Consider the following 27947-nt stretch of genomic DNA (forward strand, 5'->3'; position numbering starts at 1 on the left):
AATAATTACATGGAGGTTCCCATTTTAAAGCGTAAATTGAAGGGCTGTGTATCTAAAAACGTACAGATAAAAAAAATTGAAGATGGCGACACGATTTAATAAATTTTTCTACTTATTGTGCCTCAAAAACTTCACCAGCCACTTATTGTGCCAGGAAAACTTCCCTAGCCAAAAACCTCAAGTGAACACTAAGGCCTTTACCATCATGCAGGCCAAAAAAACAATGTCCTTTTACACACTAGGGACGAGCAGGCTGCCCTGCAACATCACATGGGCGGCCTGCTGGCCTGGATGGCCATAACTTTCCATAAGCACACGACAAAGAAAATTAGATTTCCACACTAGCCTGGAATAATGTGGGGTGCAAGAAACCCTTTTCAAAGTCTTTCTGAAGACTTATTACGAGGATGTTGTAAGGATTATAACGAGCAGAAATTTCAAGCTGTCCCTCGGATTGTAGCAAAGGATAGTTGGCAAAGGAGGGCCGAAAAAGAGAGCAAACAACAACACAGAATTCTCGCAATCACAGATCAGAGATCATAAGAAGCAGAACGTTCCATCAAATCCACAGAAATTGTTGAGTCGGAAGAAAAATAGCTAATCGCCTCCAGCAATCAAGGTTCAGGAGAAGAAAAGGAAGAAAACTGCTGTCAAAATCTTACCTGCAGATTTGCCCAGTCGGAAGACCCAAAGAGGGCAGAATCTCTTCAAATTCAGGAGAATTTGCTCAATTGGGAAGTCTCAAAGCTTGAATCCTGAGACCAGAATTCGAGGGGAAGGGGGCGTAAAAAGCAGAAAAGCTCATCGTAAAATCCCGCAGGAAAGCCGTGCTTGGATTGGAAGAAGACCCAAAGGGAACTGGAAAAATGGGGGAGAAGGCTTGTGGTACAGGAGGAGGGGGTGTGGTGGACATGAGCCTCAAGTGCAGATGCAGGTGGAGGTGGGACCCAGCCCATGACAGGGCCCACTCCAATGGATGGGGTTTTGGGAGCCCTACATGCCCTCCTGCCTTCATCTTCTTCTTGGGTTTCTCTGTAATATTGGGCACAGTGGGCTTGGCTTTCTCCTGGCTTACCTTGTCCCCTTTCAGATCCCCCCTCCTCACCCCCCTTGCAGGTTGCCAAGATGACAATGAGGGATCTTGGTCTGTTGGCATGTACTTTGGTAGCGATCCTTTCTCGCTCCGACCCATTGAGCTGGTATGTCCAAAAGTCCACAACAAGTGTGATACGCAGCATTTATAGAGTGTTTCTATGTGATATAGTTTAGCTTTTTAGTGTTAATGTATGAGCTGGAAGTGTTCACGTGTGATCTTTCTCAGCTCCTAATGCTGAATACAAAACAACCCCAGGTCACCACCGCCCAGTGGGCGGCCCATCCAGGTCGCCCCAGTCAGGGATGGCCAAGGAATCTTGCCCACCCAACGTAGGTGTAGTCTGTGAAGCAGCATTTCAATTTGCAGTTAAAATGTTTGAGTGAAATTCTACTTCAATTGTGATTAGTTAAGCAGCATTTCTTATTCGTTTCAAAAAAAAAAAAACCATCATAGGTATTAGAAATAGTTACAAGAAAGTGCTCTTGCAGAAAACAGGAGAGCAAGATGTTAGCAAAACATATTTGACCTAATATAACCGTATCAAAGAAGCAAGATCAGGCTTGATGGCAAAAGGAGAGCTTCATGGTTCTCTGTTTTCCCTTTCAAATGGCATACTGAGTGAATATCTTCCTCTCAACAACACGCATCAGAGTATCTGGATCATTTAGATCTCACGGGCTGATACCGGCCTGGAACAGTTGCCATATTCTGCCTTGGTCTATGGATAAGACCCATGACAACTGATTGCATTCACACTTGAACAGCAGAGGTCACAATAGAGGGGGGATAAACACTTCCTTAACTCTTAGGTCTTCAGATTCTCTATGGTGAGGATGGCCAAAAAATTTTGAATGGTGGGAGCCGTCTCTAGACCTATCTCCCTGATGGGCATCATTAGAGATGGAATGAAGCATCTTTGGAGAGAATATGTGATGAGGATCCATCTTCCCGGCCTTTCTTTTCTCCTGTGGTTGTTGTATGGACTGATGCTGCTGTGGGGAACTTGAAGAGCTCGGAATCTATGGAGGGGGTGAAAACACCTTCAGGTCCTCTAGATTGATTTTGTGCCTTTTTCTGGTTCTGAAGGGAGCTTGGCCTGGACCAGGGCCTGCTTGGGGGGGGCACCTGAGTTTGGGTGTGTGGAGCTGGTTGGGAAGAAGGGGGGGCTGGGCCATGGTTGTTGAGCGCTGTTATGCCAGAGTTGTTCAGCAGCTGCTCCATGGCTGGGAGTGCTAGTAAAAGGGAACGATTTTGGGGAGGCATTTTGGTGCAAAAGGGAAATAATGCATGAAAAGAGCAGGGAACAAGTCTTGTCAATTGCAGATGAGTAGGAGAAGAGGGGGTTGGAGAGGATTGATGGCAAAAGCAGGGCAATTTGTACAATCGTCACTTCCAGTAGTATGACCATCACTTCTATTCATATTCAAAACTCCATAGTTAAGCCTTATTTTGAGTTAATGGCACTTATATTATAACCTTTTCAATCTGCCACTAAGTGCCTATGGGTTACTTTTTAAGCTGCGATGTATAAGTGCATGGTTAGGATTTGCATTTGTGATCAAGTGCCCAATCAAGTAACTACATTAAGACCCAAAGCACTCAGTCATGTGCATTTTTGAACCAAGCCCAATTTGTCTTTGTAGATCAACTCCTTATTTTGTTGTTAATTTTTCCAGGGGAATTTTCGTAATGATGAAGCTTCTGCCTGGCCCGTGGCTAACCCGGTGTTGACCTGTGCATCTGCGTCTCAACCAAGTCATCCAAGCAACTTCGTGTCCGACCCTTTTCTCTATGTGCAGGTTCTTGAAAACATGTTTTGATCACAAGAAACCATGATGTTAACACCCCTTCCCCCCCAGCCTCTCCCAACATGCACGCACGCACATGCACATACACATGTCACATGCACACACACGCGCACAAAGGTCATACCCATAAGCATTCTCCACTCAGCCTATACATTTTGAGTGCAGGATACGAAGCTCTATGTCTTCTTTGAGACGAAAAATGCCATCACAATGCAAGGAGATATTGGAGTGGCAGAGAGCACAGATGGAGGTGCATCATGGAGGAATCTTGGGATTGCTTTGGATGAAGAGTGGCACCTTTCATATCCATTTGTGTTTGCTTACAATGGGCAGGTGATTTTGAAGTATTTAATCTTCGTTTGCATTGCAATCAAAAGAACCACAATCATGAAGTGTAGTATTTTAGATTCTGAGATTTTGCTTCTTGTTAGTTGCTGATGGGGATGGGCATGCTGCTGTCCAGCCCACCTGCATGTGAGTAGTTTACTCACTTTACATGTGGGCTGCTGCTAGCTAGGCTTTACGCTCGTGCTGTACATCCCACAGGCCCGTTTCACAGGTGTCTGTTGGGCCCTGACCTGTATTGTATGAGTCTACCCTAACACATGGGCAAGGTCTGCAATCCTCTTGTGCAGAGCTGCAGTCAAGCAACTGCTGATGCTCACCCCTGACCGTCATATGTAGGTATCTGCTTGTGTGTGCATAGTCTTGTACACACTTCTCTGCCCCTATCTTATGTGCGGCCTTGCATGTGCATTGTGCATTCCTACCTTCACTTGGGCTAGCCGCTATGCCCTTCTGTCTCTCTCTTAAACATAAGACAGGGAAGAGCTCACAAAGCATTAGTGTGGGCTTTTTCTAAAGTTAAGTCTGCCATTAAAATGTGGGAAGATAAAAACATCATTGTTTTTTACTTTAACCTGAGTCATGTCATCCTCACTTGAGAACAAACCTATACCCTTGCACTTGTAAGCCAGTACAAAAAGGAGTCACGTCACTACATCGTGATTTATTCATGCCCCCCCCAAGCAGCTGACCTTAGCCAAAGGTAAGCCTAAAGAAGTGCTGGATATTCTGTTATATTTCACATCCATAGATAGGTAATTTTTGAACTTGACAAGAAACTTTAATTCAAGTGTTTATTTCATCTATCTATCTCGGTGGAAGAGGATCTGGTATGGCTGAAAATTTTTTGTGTTCTTCCACCTCTGATGGATGCTCAAATAAGAGGTTCGTATGGTTCAGGTCTTTGATATTTCCTTAGTAGACTCACATGAAAAGCTACTTCGTTGGTCATCTCTGTTGTGTTAGTTTATTGATATTCCACGCTTTTGATGGAAATAGATAATCTTGGTGATTCTGAAAGATCGGTAATACATGTTGGTTAGCTTGGGATATGCTACCTCTTTAGCCTTTTTCAAGCCTAGCTTTTTCAATGGTATTTAGGACCCAATGGCCCTCTCTAAGATTCATCTATTAGCAGTGTTTGTTGGAAGCCTTCTTGTGCTTCTTCCCTTGAGACTTCCCCAAAGCTGTCCACACTTGTGCAAAAGCTATCCCAATGTCTTTGACATACTCGTCTTCTTGCAAAGATTTCCTCCTATGTTTGGAGAATGGGTGGAACCAGAACCCTTTCATAGATTATCTCAAATGGAGCCTTTTTTGTAGATGAATGCACCATGTTCTTGTATGCAAACACCAACATCAGTACAGTATTTATTTTATGCTGATTTTTAACCCGAAATGTGAAATTTCAGAAAATTTGACATTGCTAGATCAGCCATCTCACTTATCCCATCATCTGTAGATTATATGCAGGCACTCCTCTCCGAAGAGAGTATTTGCTTGTATTGCTACAGTGGTGAATGAGTACTTCTGCCCAAACAGAGAATTGACCTGAACTTTGAGTTTACCTTTGCACGGAGGCTGGCATGTACTGGAAGCACGGGCTGAAGTGCTGGAGACGACTGGGTTTTTCCTTGTATTTAATATTGTACAAAAAGGTGGCTTAAATGCTTGTACATGCTTGGGCCTTGGTCAGCCCCAAAAGGGGTGACCTTCTGGCCCCTTATACATATCTTCTACTGACTATTAGACTTGCTGAATGAGGGAACTTGATGAATGAACTGATTATGAACTTGATGCTTAAATATATGTTGGGGAAGCTGGTCGGTCAGTGCAAACTGCTGTCAGCCTGCTGCATGGACAAAAAACCCTGAAAATTACTGATTAATGCTGCGCTTTTGTCTTCTGGCCTTGCCACACTTGCTGCCTACTATATAGCACCTGGCCGCCTTCTACACAGGGCTCCGACAGGGTACTGGCTGCCAGCCGACGGGCCCCTATGCCGTCCCATGATGTTTGCTAATGTGGATGCTGCTGCTGATGATGATGTACTGCTGCTGCTGCTGATGATGTGCTGATGAAGATGATGCTACTGATGCTACTACTGATGACTTAAATGCTGACTATAACTGATGATTTGTTAGGGATTAAGACAGTTCATGTAAAGGATTAACCATGGCATGGGCGTGCACACGACAGGTACTGATTTTCCCCATCACCTCATGCCTTCAAGATGCCATATGTGATAGAAAAACTCAGCTGAAGCAAATAATTCTTCCACATATGCAATATATCCAAAATACCCATGAAATGCAAGCTGGGCAGCCATAGAACTGGTGTAGAAACAGTTCAGGCAGCTTTAAACACCATCTCGGGCACCATGAACAAGGCGGGCAGCACCACGTGCAGCTACAACACGTTGGGTAGCACCACAGGGAGCCAAAACAGGTCGGACAGCACCACGTGCAGCTACAACACGTTGGGTAGCACCACAGGGAGCCAAAACAGGTCGGACAGCACCAATAGAGCTGCTGTACCAGCTGTACCGCATGTCCTAATTGCTGTACCAACACATGTACCTATTGTACTGGCTGATTTCAGGGCTGTACCAGCTGTACCTATTGTACCAGCCCATGTACATGCTGTACCAGATTTTGTACTTCTTGTACCAGATTATGTACCTGATGTACCCATCATAAAGGGTGCCAATAGTGAGGGAGAGGTGGCTGCAGCATAAAAAAACAGCATTGATCAGTGTATGAGCAACCAACATGGTAGAGGCTAGTTTGTAGCAAGAGAGCCTCACTAAATGAAGAGAGAGTTGGGGTTCCCATGAGTTAAAAAATGGAAAGTGAAGGCTATAATGACAAGTGGAGAGCTGAGGTGACAAGTCTGAGGCCACTTGTTTCAATTTGATCCATTGTCTTGACACGTGTCCCAATTTAAGAGATGGCTCCCCCCTAAACTTTATCTCTAAAAATTATCTCAACTCATAGACTGTAACTTGGTTGAACACAATGCTAATCAATACACTTAAATACACTAAGATTTGATGGACACTTGCACAAAATACAAGAAGTAAATTGCTGAATTAACAAGAGACACACAATGAGCCGGAACGGCCGATCCCTCCCTCAAATAAAGTATATTGATCTTGGGAGAATCAAGTACATAGTGTCATGGGCATTTTTGACCAGATTTCCATACCAATGCATATGAATACAGTATTGCAAACAAGTGGTTGTCGATGTAGACTTGCAATCCACACTACCCTCTCAAGTGTCCATGTTCCCTACCATCTGCTCTCTATTGTTCCACCAACACATGGTAGCAACAATCTGCAAGAGAGCACGTAGGACAAGAGAACACTACACAGGGTATGTGATCTTGTAATCCGGTTCCTCCCTCCTGCTACTTACTTCCATATTTAAGCATTAAAGCTTACCAATTGCAAGTAGAGTCGATGACAGCTATGACCTTGCAATGGCTATCCGCACCTGAGCAAAAGCAATATCCAAGTCTCTTATATACTCATCAGTTGGGTGGCAAAACCACCTTACCATAAACAATCTCAAATGGGGTCTTTCCCGTAGAAGCATGCACCGTGTTGTTGTATGCAAATTCCACAAGCGGTAAGTACTTCTCCCAAGAAGACTTTTGATCCGCCACATAACATTTCAAGAGATCCAACACGGTTGAATTTGCAGCCTCACTTTGCCCATGCGTTTGAGGGTGATAAGCTGATGAGAAGTCCAATTCGGTGCTCATATTATCAAATAAGGCCTGCCAAAAGAGACTTGTAGTCCTGGGATCTCTATCCCCCACAAAGGACTTCGGCATTCCATGATGTTTGAACACTTGTGCAAGATATATTTTAACCATATGCTCAGCTTTGATGGTCTTTTTGATCGGCAAGAAATGAGCTTGCTTGCTAAACCTGTTCACAATTGTCCAAATTGCATCATTACCCTGTTGGGTCCGTGGCAAGTCCATAATAAAATCCATTGTAATACTTTCCCATGGCTGCGTGGGAATAGGCAATGATTGAAGCAAACCTGGTGCCTTTTGCCTATCAAATTTCACCTTTTGACAGGTGATACATGCACGTACATGTGCCTCTATGTCCTTCCGCATACTTGGCCAAAAGAAATACCACTCAATCATGTGCGTAGTAGGCATTATGCCTCTATGACCAGTATATGGTGGAGCATGGCACTCATCCAAAACCTTTTGCCTCATGTCAGACACCACACATAGACAATTATCTTTCATGAGATAACCCTCTTTGATCACATATGAGACATGTGCATGACCAGCCATCAAATCAGCCCAAATAGTGGCAAAATCAGTATCCGTATGATACAAATCACGCATGGTAGACAAGTCCCCATGAGAGGCAACCGAGATAGCTGCTACATACGGCTTTCGTGACAATGCATCGGCCACTACATTCTTCTTTCCTGGGGTGTGCAAGATCTGAAAATGAAACATAGAGAGAAAATTGGCCATCCTCATATGCTTCTCTGACAACTTAGTTTGGGAAAGAAAATACCGCAAACTCTGGTGATTTGTCTTTACAGTGAAATCAGTCCCAAGAAGGTAATGTTTCCATATAGTAAGTGCATGAATTACAGCCAAGAGCTCTTTCTCATAAATGCCAAGAGATAGCTCTGCATCATGTAATCTACGGCTCTCATAAGTCACGGCATGTCCCTCTTGATTAAGGACAGCTCCTATGCAATTTCCAAATGCATCACATTCCACACTAAAAGGCTTTTGCAAATCCGGAATGATCAACACTGGACCATGAGTAGTTGAATCTTTCAATTTGAGGAATGCATCCCTCTCTACATTAGTCCATTTGAACACGGCCTTCTTCTTTGTCAAATCATGCAAAGAAGAAGCAATCCATGCAAAATGCCGAATGAACCTGCGGTAATAAGAGCATAATCCAAGAAAACTACGGATCTCATGCACCGAACTCAATTCGGGCCAATTTCAAATTGCATCAATCTTTGTAGGATCCATTCGCACTTCATCTTTGGACACAATATGTCACCATTTGGTCCATCTCCATTTCTGGAGCCACTTCTATGGGACTGTCACTCCATAGAGCGGCCATATTTGTGCCATGTTTACAGGGGCCAGGCCAGTGTCCCATGTGAAAGGGTCAGTTTTATGGTGTCACATGTATGGGAGCCAGATCAGTGCCACCCGTGTGCGACCAGTGCTGCGTCACATGGACGGGAACCAGTTTCGCATCACCCGTGTGTGATTTGCTTCGTGCTGTATGGACGGGAGCCTGTTGGTGCCACCCGTGTATAGCCAGGATGGTGTCTTACCTATGGGACTGTCACTCCATAAGAAGACCATGACATATTTATTTATATTTGTCGCGCCAGTTTTGTGCCCGACAGGAACCTCTTGTACAAGTTTCATGAAAGGGAGATTTCGTCCACTATTTGTGCACATGCATTTATGCCTACATGCATAAATTTGTTTTTGCATGACTTGTTTGCGTATGTCTGCCTGTTATGCCGTGCCAGTACACTGGACAGGGACACCCCCAGTGTACCGTGGAATGTTGTTTGCTAACTTGGTGGTGTGGCGTGTGAACACGTGGTAAGTATTACCATTTTGGCCCTTTTAAAATGTAAAATCCATAAACTATGGTTAACTTTAATGTTTATAAGCTAATGTGTTCACACACCTTTAAAAAGGGGGTTGGACATTTTCTTTTGGATGGTGCCCATAAGTGTTAATTATGTATTAAGGTTTTATAACCTTTGATAAGGCTTTTGCATGGAACATTATTGAAAATTCCCCACGTGGTTGGTTGGTTGCCTTTTTTCTCTCCATCGCCTGCAGCCTATTCTATACATCGCCTGTACCCGCCTGAAGCTGCCCACGTCTCCTTGCTGCTAGCTATACCTGATCTGTACCAGGCTGCTGTACCCGCCTGTACCTGCCGTGTACCTACCTGCTGTACACGCCTGGCAGCCATGCTGTACCCACCTTGCAGCCCTGCTGTACACACCTGGCAGCCCTGCAGTAGCCGCCACACAGCCCTGATGGCTGCCCACGCTTGTATCAGCTGTTGTACCTGCTTGAAGTTGCCCACGTGGACCTGCTAGCTGCCCTGGTGTACTTGCTGTACTTGCTAGCTGCCCTTGTGTACCTATTGTACCTGTTGCAAGTACAGGTACTTGCATAGTACCTGGCTGGTTGTACTTGCACACGTGTGAAGTACCTAATGTGCTTGATTATACCTGCTACAAATTGTACCAGTTGTATCTAGACCGTACCAGGTGCTCTCATATTCTTTTTCTCATTTGAATAAATCTGAAATTTGCTAATTTAAATTCAGAAAATGCTTTTAAGTTGTGTAGTGCAGGAGCATGGCATATATATGCTGACCATGTTCAGGAAATTCTTCCTGGTGTGGCTAGTATATTTCCCTGTGCGGTGTTGTTAACCGCGCTCTCAGAGCTTCTGAGAGCCAGTGAAGGTTAGACTCACCAGGGAATTTGGGAGCAAAGCTCATTGGGGAGAACCAGGCCATGTTCCCTCCGCGGTGTACCCCTTGGCTTGCGTTAGTACGGGCGTGCCTGTTGGTGCACGGTCCCGGAAGACCAGTGAAAGGCCGGTGTCCACCCAGTGAAGGTGGAAATGAGCCTGTGATTTGGGGCTACTCCGACCAACACCTCTTCATCGACTTGAACCCGTTCTATTTGGTTGTTTTCACTCCCTTGTGGAGAAATCTGGCCTGTCAGGCCCGTGACACTTGTACAAATATAAATACTCCAAGAAATACAAAAAAGTATTGAGGGGGGAGCTGGCCCTTTCCGGTCCCAATGCTGGTGTCATTTGTATTTTCAGTATTTCCAGTATTTGTGTTGCTGATGTTGCTTCCATTGTTTAATAATAGTTAAATTAAGTGTTCTAAATATGTGTATATTGTCTTCCGATCTATAGGTCTCCTGTAGGCAGCGGTCACATTGGTATCAGAGCCCGGTCGTCTCTCTTTCTCAAGAGGAGACACGGAGTTTTGAGAACGGAAGCAAGCACGAACACTTAATTCAATGGACAGCTAGGGCAACCCATTGGAAGTGCCGAATTCGAGGGGCCAATCAAGTGCTTCACGGGATTCCGATGCATTGCATGAAAGGCATAAGCCTCTTGAGAGAGTCTATGACAGTGTATACATGGGACAGCCATCACGTGGTAAAGAACCCATGCACGAGGAAGAGCCCAATGCATTGAGGGCAAGAAAAGTGAGTTCTTCCTTTCAGAGATACATTATTTGGGTCACATTGTATCCAAGGATGGTGTAAGAATGGATCCTGCCAAGATTGAAACCATCCGGAATTGGCCAGACTTGCAAAATGTACATCAAGTACATAGTTTTTTGGGGTTATGTTCATATTACAGGCGCTTCATAAGGCATTTTGCTATGATTGCCACTCCTCTACATGATCTCACGAAGAAGAAAGCCACTTTTAAATGGACTCCAAAGGAGCAGGATGCCTTCTTGCAACTCAAGAATGCTATCATATGTGGACTCGTGTAACGCGCGGAAGCTTTGGGAGTCTTCTTTCAGCCCTAAACACTCTTGGAAACATGCTGATGCAAAACGCAGATATGAAGAGAGAGTAGAGAGAGAGAGAGATGTGCTGGAAAATTCAGTATATTCATATAGTACAAAAAGGTACTTGTCCACAGCCATAGGCTGCCTTGAAGAAAAGGTGATAACATCCAAAATTCTGTCCCCCTATGGGACTCCTAATGACCCAATCCCTAGAGGATTGAATGAATCTTTCAAGGAGCCTCTTGTGCTATTTATAGTTCTTTTGACTTTATGGAGAACTGGTCGGCCAGTTGATTGGACAAATAAATCATGTTTTGATGCGCTTGTAGTCCCTTTGCCATATCCTGATGCGTTTGAGCCGCCATGCTCTCTGGTACAGCCGACAGAGCCTGTTTCCAGCCAACAGTACCCCCTTTCCAGGCAGCCGACAGCATCCTCTTCTTGTTTTCCCCAAGCCTTGCTCCACACTGCCCAAAGCACCTGTGCTCCAATCTCTGATCCTATCTGGTTCATAGTCTTTATCTGGCTGCCTCTTCTGGATCAGCGTCTGAAGATTGGCCATGGCATTGATCATGCACATGACATCCCCCTCTGCTAAACTTGATGACGGGCTTCCAACCTATTCTTGGATGACTGTCATCATCCCATACTTTTTCCCGAAGTCCCTCTGTCATCCATCCATCCTTGGCAACCCTTTTCTCTGAAAGCTCGGTCCGGTCTCCAAACTACTCTGTCACAGACTAAGATCTATGCATCTGGTTCCATCAAGTCCACAATCCATTCCTGCCCTGACTCTGAACACCGTCTTGGTCTTCATTCCTGAGAAATGAGTCTGGCACTCACATTATCCTTGGAGGATAAACCTCCCTTGGGACTGTTGCCCGAGAACCTATATGGCTCACAGGACTGCCATCCCCTTTGGCTATGTGGAACACCACCAACAAACCTCCTGGGAGCTCTTCCCGATTCTGTGTTCCTTGCCTTGGGCTTCGTATCCGTGTACTTTCTTGTACCTTGGACCTGTACACCATCTTATGGGACTTATTGAGTGTTTAGCTTTGCTGAGCCTGATGCTCTGATACCAATGTAACACGCGGAAGCTCTGGGAGTCTTCTTTCAGCCCGAAACACTCCTGGAAACATGCTGATGCAAAACGCAGATATGAAGCGAGAGTAGAGAGAGAGAGCTGGAAAATTCAATATATTCATATAGTACAAAAAGGTACTTGTCTACAGCCATAGGCTGCCTTGAAGAAAAGGTGATAACACCCAAAATTCTATCCCCCTATGGGACTCCTAAGGACCCAATCCCTAGAGGATTGAATGAATCTTTCAAGGAGCCTCTTGTGCTATTTATAGTTCTTTTGACTTTATGGAGAACTGGCCGACTGCTAGTTGGCCAGTTGATTGGACAAATAAATCATGTTTTGATGCGCTTGTAGTCCCTTTGCCATATCCTGATGCGTTTGAGCCGCCATGCTCTCTGGTACAGCCGACAGAGCGTGTTTCCAGCCAACAGTACCCCCTTTCCAGGCAGCCGACAGCATCCTCTTCTTGTTTTCCCCAAGCCTTGCTCCACACTGCCCAAAGCACCTGTGCTCCAATCTCTGATCCTATCTGGTTCATAGTCTTTATCTGGCCGCCTCTTCTGGATCAACGTCTGAAGATTGACCATGGCATTGATCATGCACACGACAACCCGTATTGATTGTTCCCGACTTGCAAAGGTCGTTCATAGTGGAATGTGATGCTTGTGGCGATTGTATAGGGGCTATCCTAAATCAAGAAGGTCATGCAGTTGCATATGAGAGCCGTCGATTGCATGATGCCGAGCTTCATATGGATATCTATGAGAAAGAGCTCTTGGCTGTAATTCATGCCTTAAAGATGTGGAAACATTATCTTCTTGGGGCTGAATTTGTAGTCAAGACAGATCATCAAAGCTTGAGATACTTTCTATCTCAAACAAAGCTTTCGGAGAAGCAAATGAGAATGGCAAACTTTCTTTCCATGTTTCATTTTCAGATTGTACATACTACAGGAAAGAAAAATGTGGTGGCAGATGCATTATCCAGGAGGCCTTATGTGGCTGCAGTTTAAGTGGCCTCTCATGGGGACTTATCTGCCATGCGAGATTTGTATCATTTGGATGCTAATTTTTGCCATATATGGACTGATTTGATAGCTGGTCACTCACATGTCTCTTATGTTGTGATATGCAGCGGAAGTCTTTGTATTGGTTAATCCTGTCACACAATATGCTCACACCGTCTTCTGTATCCTGAGTTTCGTGAGTTTAGCAATCCATTTCATTTACTTCAAACTTTAAAGAGATGAGAGAGAGAGATATGAGAACTGTACACCAGATTGGGTCCCGAATTACCCACTGAAGGGCCCCCTATCCCGATAACGAGATAGTATTTGCTTTATTACTTTAGAGAGAATGACTTTGGACTGTAGGTAAGCCAAACGCAAGATCTCGGAGGATCGGAGAGCGGCTGATCTGTACACTGCTGTAGAAACACCTCAATGACTTGATCTCGAGCCTATGCACTCTTCCCAAGGGCATGAGGAAGGGCTGCACACCTGAGGCTCAAAGAAGAAGAAGGTGGACTGTTCTACACACTGTTAGAATGCTGAAAACACATATGAATGCTGTGTTACCTTCACCAGATGACTGCTGAATGTGTGGATGGTGCACAGAATGTTGGACACTGATGCAAACAACAGTTTCAGGGCTGGAAACTGCTGTAGACTGTTGCTTCAGGGCTGGAATCTGCTGTGGACAGAAACGCTGAGGTGTGGAGGATGCTGTGGACTGAAACGCATGTGAATCAGGGACTGCAGGAGCTGCTGCTGTACGGCTGGGATAGAAACGCAGCCTGCTGCATTGCTGGATCAGAAACGCAGCCTGCTGTACTGCTGATTGCTGGCGTAGAACTCTGCTGAACTGTGGGCTGAACTATGGGCATGAACTGATGCTGAATTCAGGGCTGAATGCAAGCACCTAGGGCTGAATGAAGCTAGGGTTTCTCAAGGGCTGGAGAAGCAAGCTTATGGGCTCTAGGGTTGGATTAGTCTTGGGCTGAAAGCAAGAGAGAGGAGAGCTCTTAGCACCATGAAGACTGAATGAGCAAAAGAGGCTCTAGGCAAGCCTATTTATACTAACTGGAGGTTGGTCATTTAATAAAGTTAATATTTATAAATGCCCAATAATGCAAATAATGATAAATAAATACTAATAAATATGGGAAAAATACCAGATAAATCCCAGTAAATTCCCTAAGGCTTTGGGGATGTTCTAAATGATGCACAGGCATATGTATGCATACTATGCAAGATACAGAGTGCTTTCTGATGCAAACCCTAAGGCTTCTACTGACTCTACATGCATGAATGATTCTCTCCAAGTGGGTTAAGGGACTTAACTGACTGACTGATCCACTAAGGCTGAGGAATGACCTATGTAGCTCGTGCCTGACTTATCCTGGACTGAGGATGTACAATGGGGTCACGGCGTACGACAAATATCATCCTATTGGGTTCTAAAACTGTACAACTGTTGCACTTCTGATGATGAGCCATCTTGTCACCATGCACTGAGTGCAGAGTGTAACGGGAAGCGGACGCGTGTATTGGAATCGTATAAATGTGAACAAGATTCTGAGCACTTAACACTTGAGCATTACAACCACAAAGCTGAAAATGACAGTACACCACATAAAGGGGCCGATGATAGGCTGACCCCCCCCCTTTAGGTTATATTACCAAAAGAGTCTGCAAAGTACAAGATTACGGGTGCCTGGGGATTCACCACCAGCCTGCACCTGATTCTTCCAAATACATCATGAATGAATATATTTCAAACAAGAGAATCTGTAGGTACATCCGCCCTACACACAGGTACATCCGCCCTGCACAAGCCTCTTCACAGGTACATCCGCCCTGCACAAGAGTTTCACAATCCTCACAGGTACTCCGCCCTGCACAAGATGTAAATGGATCTTTAGGCCCTGTTTCCACGCGAGAAACTGATCCAGAAACCTGTGTTCTCCGCGAGCAAGTGTTCCCAATGCTTGCCCTAAACACCTGTTACACCAGGAATCCTTGAGACACATCCATGCTCTCATATTCCATTGCTGTCCGGCCTGTTTTATGCAATAACCAGTCCAAAACAGCAGCTTTCCATCGCGAGAAATCCACCTGGAAAGGGTCCTACAGCCCTGTGGAGGTCCCTAGAGCTGTCCTGTATTGTGACTTGTCCAAGTTGACTTTGGACACCTGTAACCAGCCCAAAACTCGCAATAACCAGAAAATACAGGTCTGAAATTTACCAACCAGCCCTTTAGAAGAGTGTGGGGATCATTATCCAAGCTTGTGTGAGTCCAGGAAGCAAGCAACCAGCCCTGTAGCAACTCCAAAAGCTTCAACCAGCTCTCCAATGTGTTGAGTTATGAATAAAACAGCCCAAATGGCCTCTTGAAGGAGGCGCCTTTCTCCAGTGCCACCTATGGGGCTTGGTGGGTTCACATACAGGCTGACAAGTGTCCCCATAAGGTGTCCAGGTAGGTGTCCAGCCCATAGTGCTCCATTTGTCCTGTTTGTATAAGTTTAGGTCCAACCAAATGGGAAATGGCCATAAGCTGTCCGGACTTCATTAATTTTGGTCCAACCAAATGCGAACGCATTATAAGTTGTCCGGCCACTTATTAATGAGTGTGGACCTGCAAACCAATAAACTTTAGTAGAAAATGAAATAAGCTGTAAATTGAGTGTGGACGCACTTACCACCTGCAAAACCCATAAGCCCATAGTTTTAGGCCCAAACAGGAGTGCACACACACGTCCACAAGGTGCCCGGGCGTCCCCGGTCCCTCGGACTTCACAAGCCAAAATAACAAGCATTGTCCAGGCAGCAAGACAATGTCACACAAAGTAAAATAAAGTTATGGCATGCATCATTTATGCATTGTGCACATGTAAACTTGGAGAACCACCTATCATCATTCTTGTACTTGAAAATATTCCGCCTGCCATCATAACACACCATGTGTGCATGGCCGGAATCCACACGGGCACCGCCCGAAAGTCCACAAATGTCCTGCCATGTCCTTGGACTCATATGCATCCACTCATATGATCCATACACATGCCCAGGTATAATACATACATGCATCCGCATGTTTCTAGGCCTGACACGCATCCGCATGTCCCTAGAATATAGGGATTTGTGACATCCCCCCGGCTTCTAATCAGTTGACGGCAACTGAAAAGCCTCCAGATAGGCCTTCAAAAGATTTGGGTAATCCTCGAAGTAGGCCTCATCCATCCATTTCGCATCCAAAGCTGAATAATTCTTGAACTTCACAAGGTATCTATGAACAAGTTTGCCTCCCACAAGCTTTCGTTCCTTGTGAAAAACAATCTGTTCAGGTTGAAGAATCTCTTCCAGCTCATCCACCTCGGGTGGGTCTTCCAAAACCGGCTCAAATGGTGTCGGTCCCACATAAGGCCTCAATAGACTCACATGAAAAGCATTATGCATGTTCCAATGATCTGGGAGTACAAGCCGAAATGCAACATCATTGATCTTCTCCAAGATCTGAAAAGGTCCATAATACCTGTTGGAAAGTTTAGGATACTTTCCCTCTTTTCCTGGCCTCTTCCGAAGGCGTGCCTTTTCAAATTTTAGCAAGACCCAATCACCTTGTTTGAATTGTATATCCCTTCTATGCTTATCAGCTGCCTTTTTAATTTTGGTTTGAGACCTCTCTATGGCTGTCCGTACCTGTGCAAATGCAGTATCCAAGTCTCTGACATACTCATCTGCTGCAAAAATTTCATCCTTTGTACGAAGGATGGGTGGTAGTACCACCTTGCCATAGATAATCTCAAAGGGCGCCTTGCCCGTAGAAGTATGTACTGTATTGTTGTAGGCAAACTCCACAAGTGGTAAATACTTCTCCCAATCCGATTTGCGGTCGGATACATAAGATTTCAGCAAGTCGAGGACGGCTGAATTTGCTATTTCACTTTGCCCATCTGTCTGTGGATGGTAAGCTGATGAGAAGTTCAGCTTTGTACCCATATTGTCAAACAATGCGCGCCAAAATAAGCTTGTGGTTCTAGGATCTCTATCCCCCACAATAGATTTAGGCATGCCATGGTGTTTGAATATCTGTGCCAAAAACATCCTAGCCATATGATCTGGCTTTATTGTCTTGCGCACGGGAATGAAATGTGCCTGCTTGCTAAACCTGTCAATAATGGTCCAAATAGCATCATTTCCTTGTGGCGTCCTTGGCAAATCCATAATGAAGTCCATAGCAATGCTTTCCCATGGTTCATTTGGTATAGGCAAAGGCTGAAGCAATCCAGGTGCTTTATGTCGATCAAACTTGATCTTTTGACACACCATACATTCACGTACATATGCTTCAATATCCTTGTGAATATGTGGCCAAAAGAAATACCTCTCCAAAGCTTGTGCTGTGGCCAAAATGCCTCTATGACCTGCATATGGAGGAGCATGGCACTCATCCATAACCTTATGGCGAAGGTTCTTTACCACACACATACGATTTTGCATCATGAGATATCCATCTCTTATGACATAAGATGGGACAGCAATACCCTCTTGCAAATCAGCCCATACATGTGCAAAATCCTCATCCAGATGATAAGTATTACGCATATCCGATAAGTCCTCATGGTATGCAACTGTAATAGCATGAACCTGTGGTCGTCTAGATAAGGCATCCGCCACCACATTCTTTTTCCTTGGAGTGTGTAAAATCTGAAAATGAAACATTGAGAGGAAATTTGCCCATCTCATATGCTTCTCTGAGAGCTTACTTTGAGTCAAAAAGTATCTCAAACTTTGATGATCAGTTTTGACCATAAAATCAGCCCCTAAAAGATAGTGTTTCCAAATAGTAAGGGCATGAATTACAGCCAACAACTCCTTCTCATAAACCTGTAAGTGAAGCTCTGCATGTTGCAAGCGTCTGCTCTCATAGGCAATGGCATGTCCTTCTTGGTTCAAAACAGCCCCTATGCAGTCCCCACTTGCATCACATTCCACAACAAAAGGTTTGTGCAAATCCGGAATAATGAGTACCGGTCCCGAGATGATTGCACTCTTCAACTTTTGAAAGGCATCTCTCTCTTCTTGTGTCCATTTAAAGATTGCTTTCTTCTTCGTTAAGTCATGTAACGGAGCGGCAATAAAAGCAAAATGCTTGACGAACCTCTTGTAGTAAGCACATAAACCAAGGAAGCTCCTCACTTCATGGACTGATTTCAGCTCTGGCCATTCTTGCATGGTTTGTATCTTTGCGGGATCCATGCGCACACCATCCTTTGATACAATGTGACCAAGATAGTGAATTTCTGGGAGGAAGAATTCACTCTTTTTTGCATTTATGTAGAGCTGATTTTCCTTAAGCTCTTTAAACACAATAGCCAGGTGCTCACGATGTTGGGCTTCATTCTTTGAGAATACAATAATGTCATCAAAGAATATACCTGTGAACTTTCTATGCTTTCTGAACACCCTGTCCATCATCCTGTTGAAGGTAGCGGGTGCATTTGTAAGACCAAAAGGCACCACCAAAAACTCATAAAGACCAAAGGCTGTCCTAAATGCAGTCTTGTGTACATCTTGAGGTGCCACTCTCACTTGATGATACCCACTCTTGAGGTCTATTCGGCTGAAACATGCCGAACCTTCAAGCTTGTCCAAGATGTCATCAATGCGCGGAATGGGAAACCGATTCTTGATGGTTATCTTATTGAGGGCACGGTAATCAACACACATCCTGTAAGTACCATCCTTCTTTTGAACAAGAAGTACTGGCGAGCAATATGGCGAGGAACTAGGCCGAATCAAACCCTTTTCCAAAAGTTCATTCACCTGTGCCATAATCTCTTCTTGTTGACTAGCACTCACCGTGTATGGTGGTCTATTAGGTGGAGAGCTACCGGGAATTAGATCTATGCAATGATCTTCCGGCCTCTCTGGTGGCAACCTTGCTGGCAAAGCAATTGCAAAACAATCTTTGAACTCATTCAAAAAGTTAAGCTTGTCTTGATCTAATGCACTAACATCAACACTAGAATGTTCAATGGTATCACGTACAAAAACCAAGTAAGAACAAGCTGATTTCTTTATTGCCTTATTAATTTGTACATGGCTTACAAGAGGTATGGTACTTCCAGTAGTACCAGCATCTATAGAGTGCTCACGGCCTCTATGTACAAAGCTGATTTTCTTCTCTTTGTAAGCCTTAACAGGCTCTAAACGGTGATGCCAGGGCATCCCCAACAAAACATCACAACCTGTAAGAGGAGCCACTAGAAAGCTCTCATAGTCGAGGTAGTCCTGTATATGTACACGGAGCTTACCAATGACCGGAGTTACATCAACCTGTTTGCCCTCAAAGGCGGCATCTGCATTCATTTGCATTCCCATGTCTTCCACATTGAGACCTATGGCGGCAGCCATCTGTACAGATATAAAGTTATCTGTGGAAGCATCATCAAAAAGAAACAAAGCGGGCTGATCCTTCAATTTGCCCCATGCCTTGCATATGACTCTACTCTTGGGCTCATGCCCTGTATTACCCTGCACATCGGGTACAACATTCACAAGAGGCTTTTGCACATTAGGCTCAACATTCTTAGGATTCTGTGGGCATTTAGGATATATATGATCTTTACTGCCACACTTAAAGCATTTTCCAGCCTTCCTGTACTCTTCCAATTGCTGTTTTGAGAGCCCAAAATTGTGGCGTTTACCCCCCGGCTTCTTTTCGGAGTCATCCTTTGCATCTCGGCCATCTTTGGGAGCATTCTTAGGTGGCTGTCCACCCTTTTTCTGGTCATAACCAGCCCTGAATTTGCTCTTGTTTTGACCTGCAAATGGCTTATTTGTGGGTGCTTTTATGTGCAAGTTCTCCGCAATCATGGCTGAGTGTATAAGCTCTTGTATGGTCTTATTTGGGTACACTCCCAAGCTTTGTTGGATGATGTGATGGAGCCCCGATTCAAACTTTCTCTTCTTCTCGTCCTCTCCAATCTTCATGAAGGGAGTAACCTTGAGAAGGACTTTCCAAAACTTTGCTATGTATGAAGCAACGGACTCTCCCTCATCTTGGGACAGCCAATCCCACTCCTTGCGTACATCCTTTGCAAAGTTTGGTGGTAAGAATTGATCATAAAACTGAATTTTGAAAGAAGACCAAGTTGGGGCAGCACTTCCATCAAGTATTTTTGCAAGCCACCAATCACTTGCCGTATCCTTGAGATGCATTCCCACATGCCTGAGCATAGACTTTTCCGAAAAGTCTTCATTGCAAAAAGCTATCTCAAACTGTCTAATGAAAGCAAGTGCTTTGGTAGAGTCCATCCGTCCCTGAAAGTTTTCAAACTTTACATCCTTGTCACCGGACTTGAACTCTCGAGGCTTCTTCCTTCTATATGCATCCCTATGTACATCCTGTTCATCTGCATGATGATGATGCCGCGATGAAGATTCACGATCCCTCTTCGTTCTCTCTTGAGCCACACTCTCCAAATGAGTGGAAAGCTCAACACGAGAACGGACATGTCTTCTTGGAGCAAAGCGGGAATGAGTAGAGGATCCCTCATCCTTACTCTTCTCTTGACCTGCATCAAGCTTAGCACCAGAGACTCTTGTCCTTTCAGCATTTGGCACTTGCTGTGCTCTTTCTGCTTGTTGTGCATCATATGCATCACCACGGGCAGCCATAAGGGGTGGCTTCTTGAAAGCCAAACTACCATCTGCTTCAGTGTATACATCACTCTTAACCATTAGGTATGCAAGTGCAAGCTCTCGGGGTTTCTCAACATCCATTTCCTTTGCAATTGCTTCAAAAGTGACTTCATGGACCGAAGCCTTTGCCTTCGCAGCCAACACCCTTTGTACATCCGGGTCATTTTTCAATGACCTAAGCTCTTCGGTTTCAGCCCTATAGCGTCGCACTTGACGCCTCAAAGATTCCAAATCAGAATGCATAGTATCATGAGTACCTGCATCTCCATAGACATCATTGCCTGCAGCATCTCTTGCATCCTTTGTACCATGAAATTCACGGTCCTGTGTGTTCTCCACACTGTCAGAAATGTGGCTGTCCATGACACTCAAATCAGGTCACCACTTATGATTCCAAGCCTCAGACCGTTTTCCAATGAGGGGAAAAACTGAGCTCTGATACCAATGTAACGGGAAGCGGACGCGTGTATTGGAATCGTATAAATGTGAACAAGATTCTGAGCACTTAACACTTGAGCATTACAACCACAAAGCTGAAAATGACAGTACACCACATAAAGGGGCCGATGATAGGCTGACCCCCCCCCTTTAGGTTATATTACCAAAAGAGTCTGCAAAGTACAAGATTATGGGTGCCTGGGGATTCACCACCAGCCTGCACCTGATTCTTCCAAATACATCATGAATGAATACATTTCAAACAAGAGAATCTGTAGGTACATCCGCCCTACACACAGGTACATCCGCCCTGCACAAGAGTTTCACAATCCTCACAGGTACTCCGCCCTGCACAAGATGTAAATGGATCTTTAGGCCTTGTTTCCACGCGAGAAACTGATCCAGAAACCTGTGTTCTCCGCGAGCAAGTGTTCCCAATGCTTGCCCTAAACACCTGTTACACCAGGAATCCTTGAGACACATCCATGCTCTCATATTCCATTGCTGTCCGGCCTGTTTTATGCAATAACCAGTCCAAAACAGCAGCTTTCCATCGCGAGAAATCCACCTGGAAAGGGTCCTACAGCCCTGTGGAGGTCCCTAGAGCTGTCCTGTATTGTGACTTGTCCAAGTTGACTTTGGACACCTGTAACCAGCCCAAAACTCGCAATAACCAGAAAATACAGGTCTGAAATTTACCAACCAGCCCTTTAGAAGAGTGTGGGGATCATTATCCAAGCTTGTGTGAGTCCGGGAAGCAAGCAACCAGCCCTGTAGCAACTCCAAAAGCTTCAACCAGCTCTCCAATGTGTTGAGTTATGAATAAAACAGCCCAAATGGCCTCTTGAAGGAGGCGCCTTTCTCCAGTGCCACCTATGGGGCTTGGTGGGTTCACATACAGGCTGACAAGTGTCCCCATAAGGTGTCCAGGTAGGTGTCCAGCCCATAGTGCTCCATTTGTCCTGTTTGTATAAGTTTAGGTCCAACCAAATGGGAAATGGCCATAAGCTGTCCGGACTTCATTAATTTTGGTCCAACCAAATGCGAACGTATTATAAGTTGTCCGGCCACTTATTAATGAGTGTGGACCTGCAAACCAATAAACTTTAGTAGAAAATGAAATAAGCTGTAAATTGAGTGTGGACGCACTTACCACCTGCAAAACCCATAAGCCCACAGTTTTAGGCCCAAACAGGAGTGCACACACACATCCACAAGGTGCCCGGGCGTCCCCGGTCCCTCGGACTTCACAAGCCAAAATAACAAGCATTGTCCAGGCAGCAAGACAATGTCACACAAAGTAAAATAAAGTTATGGCATGCATCATTTATGCATTGTGCACATGTAAACTTGGAGAACCACCTATCATCATTCTTGTACTTGAAAATATTCCGCCTGCCATCATAACACACCATGTGTGCATGGCCGGAATCCACACGGGCTCCGCCCGAAAGTCCACAAATGTCCTGCCATGTCCTTGGACTCATATGCATCCACTCATATGATCCATACACATGCCCAGTTATAATACATACATGCATCCGCATGTTTCTAGGCCTGACACGCATCCGCATGTCCCTAGAATATAGGGATTTGTGACACAGAGTGCATGTGACATTCCCTCCTAATTAGCTTGGCGGCAGGTTCATGGCTTCCAAGTAGTCCGCCAATAACTGGGGGTACTCTTGGAAGAACTCCTCGTCGAGCCATACGGCTTCGTGGGTACCTCGATCTCGGAACTTCGTATAGAACTGACGAATCCGTCGACCGGAACCATGCTTCCATCGATGAAGAAGGATCTGCTCAAGCTCAATAACTTCTGCCTCGTCTACCACGTCTGGCTGCTATTCATCTGAAACATCAAACACTTCTGGACCAACATATGGTTTTAGCCAAGAAACATGGAAAACATCATGCATTGTCCAACTGGCAGGCAACTTTAACTTCATTGAGACATCACTTATCTACGGAATGAAAGCTTGGGACAACGTTTGCCCACTTGTTTCAATCTCTACTTCATGATACGCAAATAGACCCAATCCCCTTCCTTGAAGTGGACATCTCGTCTAGACTTATTTGCCTGTCTGCTATATGCTTCCTGAGCTTTGGTCAAGCGGTCCTTGACTGACTCAATGATCTCGGAAAATGCTTCCGTGGTTTTATTAGCCTCTAAAGATGGAGACACCATTTTCGTCAAAAGAGAAGAAAAACGGCGACCAAAGGCTGCTTCATATGGAGTCCGTCCGACACTGGATGAATGAGTGTCGTTTAAGATAGCTTGGACCAACGGAAGATAGTGCTCCCATTTGGACTGCTGGTCATGACAGTATGACTTGAGGACATCAAAGGCCAACTGGTTATAAATTTCTGTCTGGCCATCTGTCTGGGGATGGAATGCACTAGACAACTGCAACTTAGTTCCAAAGTTTTCAAATAATGCCCTCCAGAAATGCGAGGTAAACTTGGAATCTCTATCTGATGTTATGGTGCTAGGCAAACCACAAATTGGATACCAATGCTTGAGAAACAGACGGGCTACGTCCTCGGCTGTGGCCGTATGCTTGCATGGGATGAGCATGCAGAACTTACTAAAGCGATCCACAATGGTAAAACACTGAGTGTTACGGAATCCAGTGGATGCTGGTAGAGGCCCTACAAAGTCCATAGATATGTCGATAAAAGGTCCGTCGGGGATAGGCAAAGGTTGAAGTAAACCTGTCTTCTTTGTATGGGGAACCTTGACTTTTTGACAAATCTTACAGGCTTATACATGTGCATAGACATCACGCCTCATCTTTGGCCAATAAAAGGACCGTTCTAATTTCTCGAGGGTACTGTTGATACCCCTATGTCCTCCAACTAAGGAGTCATGGGCATCATGGAGAAGAGCGGAACGCTTTTCCCGAGTAACACAGAGACGGTTCTTGTAGAACAACCAACCGTTCTGTACTGAATAGTGGCCAGGCTCAGAAGTGAAGGCCAAACTATACTGAGTATCAAACTCAGGGGAGTCGACATATTGGTCTTTCATACTATCCAAGTCCTTCCCCGTGATTTCGAGAATGGTAGCTTCTTGGACTGCCTGGATGCTGGACTTTCGACTGAGAGCATCTGCTACTGGGTTATGCGTACCAGGGATGTATTCAATCATACCTCCAAACTGTTGGAAGATTTGACTCCACCTGGCTTGTCGATCACTCCACTGGGCACTTGGCATGGTCTGAAGCCACTTAAGTGCTTGGTGGTCTGTTTTCACTGTGAAAGCCTGTCCATAAAGAAAAGGCTTCCAATGTTTGAGCGCTGTGATCACACCCAAAAGCTCTTTGTCATATACCGAATAATTCTTTTTGGCGACATCCAACTTTCTGCTGTAATATGCCACGGGTCTATTGTCCTACTGGAGGACTGCACCTATGGCTACATTGCTGGCATCGGTGATGACCTCGAAAGGTTCGTCCCATGATGCTAACTTTAATACAGGTGCTTCTGAGGCAGCTTTCTGGAGTGCACGGAATGCATCAAGTGCCTTACTTGTAACTGAGACTTTCTGCTTGCGAGTCTTCACCCCCTTGAGCAAGTCGGTAAGAGGTGCTGCAAGGTTGGAAAACTGATGGACATGTGTGCTATAGGCCTGACAAAGACCTACGAATGAACGGATTTCTTGGGCGGTCTTAGGAATATCCCAATCTAAGATCTCTTGAACCTTTGAGGGGTCCAGTCTAATCCCATCGGAACCGATGATGTAGCCCAAATACTGAACTTCCTTAACACCAAAGATAGACTTTTTGGCGTTTATGTAGAGCTGATTATCTCGCAAAAGTTGCAAGACTTTCTCCACATCTTTCTCATGCTGCTCCGCAGTGGCTGAGAAGACTAATATGTCATCAAGAAATATGAAGACACACTTCCCAATGTGGACTGCGAAAATCCTAGACATCATCTTATTGAACGTTGCGGGTGCATTTGTAAGCCCAAAAGGCATAACTACGAACTCGTAGTGACCACGCTCTGTCCTGAAAGCTGTTTTTGGAATGTCAGCTTCAAAAATGCGGACCTGATGGTAACCACTCTTGAGGTCGATCTTAGTGAAAAATTTAGCACCGTCTAAACGCTCCAAAATGTACTCTATCCTGGGCATAGGAAACTTATTCTTGATAGTGAGTTTGTTTAATGCCCTGTAGTCTACACAAAGGCGTGCAGACTTGTCCTTTTTTTGGACAAATAGGATAGGTGCAGCAAATGGGGAGGAAGAAGGCCGAATGAATCCGGCTCGGAGAAGCTCAGATAACTGCTTTTCCAACTCGCCCTCTAAAGTCTTGGAAAGACGATAGGGAAACCTGCTAGGAGGATCTGATCCAGGGACCAAATCAATGTGATGGTCCTCAAGGCGAGAGGGTGGGAGACTGGGTGGGAGATCGTCCCTAAGCTTAATGTCCTGGTGTCTGGATAGGAGGTTTGCTAACTGAGGGACTGAAGATGTAAGGGATGCTACTAATGAGGGAGGGGCTGTTCGAGCACGAACTTAAAGCAGTGCTCCTTCTGCTCCCTTGCGGATAGCTCGTCGGGCCTGGAGATGCGAAATCAATGGAATGCCAAGAATGCTTCTATCCCCCCGAATCATGACAGGCTCAGGAAAACCTTTACAAATAGTAAAAGTGTCCTGCCCCCAATTGGGAATAGGCTCATATTGACGGAACCACTGAATTCCTAAGATCATGTCACACCCTAACAAAGGTGAGACGATGAAATCTCGTTGAAATGAGGCCTTCTGAACTTCAAAGGCAAACTGCTGTGCCTTCTAGGAAATGTGGGTGCGAAGACCAGGTGTAAACCCGTCCACATCCAGATGATATGGGACTAAAGTGCAGTTCAATTTATTAGCCAACTGGGGAGAGATGGCGTCTTCAGAACTGCCCATATCGAAAAGGACTACAAACTGTCGGCCCTAGGCAGAGCCATAAGCTTGGATAAGGCTCTTCTGAGCAGCATCGCTCTCACCCTCCTGCTTAGCATCAAATACCACGGATGGCATAGGATGCATGGAAGGTAAAAGTTGAACTGCATTTGAGGTAGTAGGCGGGGCTGGAGGAGCTGGGGAGGCTGTGGCAACTGTGGCAGAAGGAGCTTTGGCAGCTTGTGCCGCTTGCCATTTGTGGCAATCCTTCTTACCATGCCCTATAATATGACAGAAAAAACATCTATTTTCTGACTGGTACTTCCTTTGCTCCTCTGGAGGAAGATAACCTCCAGTAATGCCTGCTTTAGCCTTTTCATCAGGGGTTTTCTTGGGTTCTTTATCCTTCTTACCCCCTGAACTGGAGCTATTACTGCTGTCCTTCTTAGCATCTTTAGAAGATGCGTTACCTTTCCCTGTCTGTGCAGCTGATTGCTGCTGCTGGGGTTTGGTACTGGACTGAGATGTCTGCTTGGGCTTGCCCCCGTTGAGCTTCATTTCTTCGTTCTGAGCGAGAGTCAGAGCCCGGTCATATGTACTTGGTTCAAAGTTACGAACTGTGAACCGAATGTTGGAGTCCAATCCACGAATGAATTGCTCCATCTTGGCCTGCTCAGATAACCCTAACTGCTGTGCTAAAGTAATAACCTTACCGGAAAACTGAAGCACTGGGGATCCGTTCTGTCTGAGTCCACAGAACTCATCTTTCAGACCGGTCATGTACTGGGGCGGGAGAAATCTGGTCTTCAGGTCATGGACAAAGATGTCCCAGTCAAAGGCTGTGACACCTGTGGCCTGGTCAGTATGAATACTAGACCAATGCTGCCACCAAGTGACTGCCTCACCAGTGAGATGGGGAGCCGCTAAGTGGACTTTGTCTTATGGGTCTGTGATCTTAGCTAATGGAAAATGAGCATTAAACTGATGAATAAATTGATTAACTGAAGAATGATCACACTTACCATCATACTTGCTGAAATTCGGTTGACTGCGAATGATGGTGGTTGATGCTGCTGTGGGATGCTGGCTGGTGACGCAGACTGAGGAGAGCTGCTGATACCTCAAGTGTATGGCCTCCTTTTCCCGTTGGTATTCGAGTAACATACGTTCTCGATCAAGCTCATGTTGGTGTTCCCGAGCGGCGAGTTCAGCCTGACGCCGGTCTTCGTCGATCATGCGTTGGGCTTCCTCATAGTCCCGTCTTTCTTCTTTTTCTCTTCTCCTTCGGGCCTCGTCCTCTCTCCTTTTTGTTCAATGTGAAAGAAGAGGGAGATGTAGTCGGGTGCTGCTGGAGGTGTAGAAGGACGTGCTGCTGTTGCCTCCAAGAGTTGGAGACGCTCCATGAGTAGCTGGTTCTGAGCTCTAAGAAGAGCTATGGTGTCTGCTGTAGGCGGAAGAACAAGGTCTCCTTCGGCGGAGACGTCTTCCGGCTGATGAGTACTCTCTCCTTTAGACATGATGCTGAAGTCGGTGGTCGTGCCGGAACGCAATCTAACCATCCGAGGATGCCCCCACGCTAGGATACGGTGTGTGTGGACTATCTGAATCTGATACCAATGTGATATGCAGCGGAAGTCTTTGTATTGGTTGATCCTGTCACACAATATGCTCACACCGTCTTCTGTATCCTGAGTTTCGTGAGTTTAGCAATCCATTTCATTTACTTCAAACTTTAAAGAGATGAGAGAGAGAGATATGAGAACTGTACACCAGATTGGGTCCCGAATTACCCACTGAAGGGCCCCCTATCCCGATAACGAGATAGTATTTGCTTTATTACTTTAGAGAGAATGACTTTGGACTGTAGATAAGCCAAACGCAAGATCTCGGAGGATCGGAGAGCGGCTGATCTGTACACTGCTGTAGAAACACCTCAATGACTTGATCTCGAGCCTATGCACTCTTCCCAAGGGCATGAGGAAG

At 45.3% G+C, this 27947-nt stretch overlaps 1 protein-coding gene across 1 annotated transcript in view; it reads left to right on the plus strand.

Annotated features, from left to right (window-relative positions):
• Nucleotides 1-226: 226 nt before the first annotated feature.
• The window catches only part of LOC147607021 (glucosamine inositolphosphorylceramide transferase 1-like), a 37025-nt gene continuing 9304 nt past the window's right edge, over nt 227-27947 (plus strand). The window contains exons 1-3 of the mRNA XM_086790973.1: nt 227-1199; nt 2773-2895; nt 3070-3237. Coding sequence (XP_086647099.1) covers nt 867-1199; nt 2773-2895; nt 3070-3237 — 624 coding nt within the window. The 5' untranslated portion in view covers nt 227-866. The remainder of the gene's footprint in view (nt 1200-2772; nt 2896-3069; nt 3238-27947) is intronic.

The sequence above is a fragment of the Cibotium barometz genome, chromosome 56, assembly GCF_041138505.1.
Source record: "Cibotium barometz isolate CiBa-2024 chromosome 56, ASM4113850v1, whole genome shotgun sequence".
Lineage (NCBI taxonomy): Eukaryota > Viridiplantae > Streptophyta > Polypodiopsida > Cyatheales > Cibotiaceae > Cibotium > Cibotium barometz.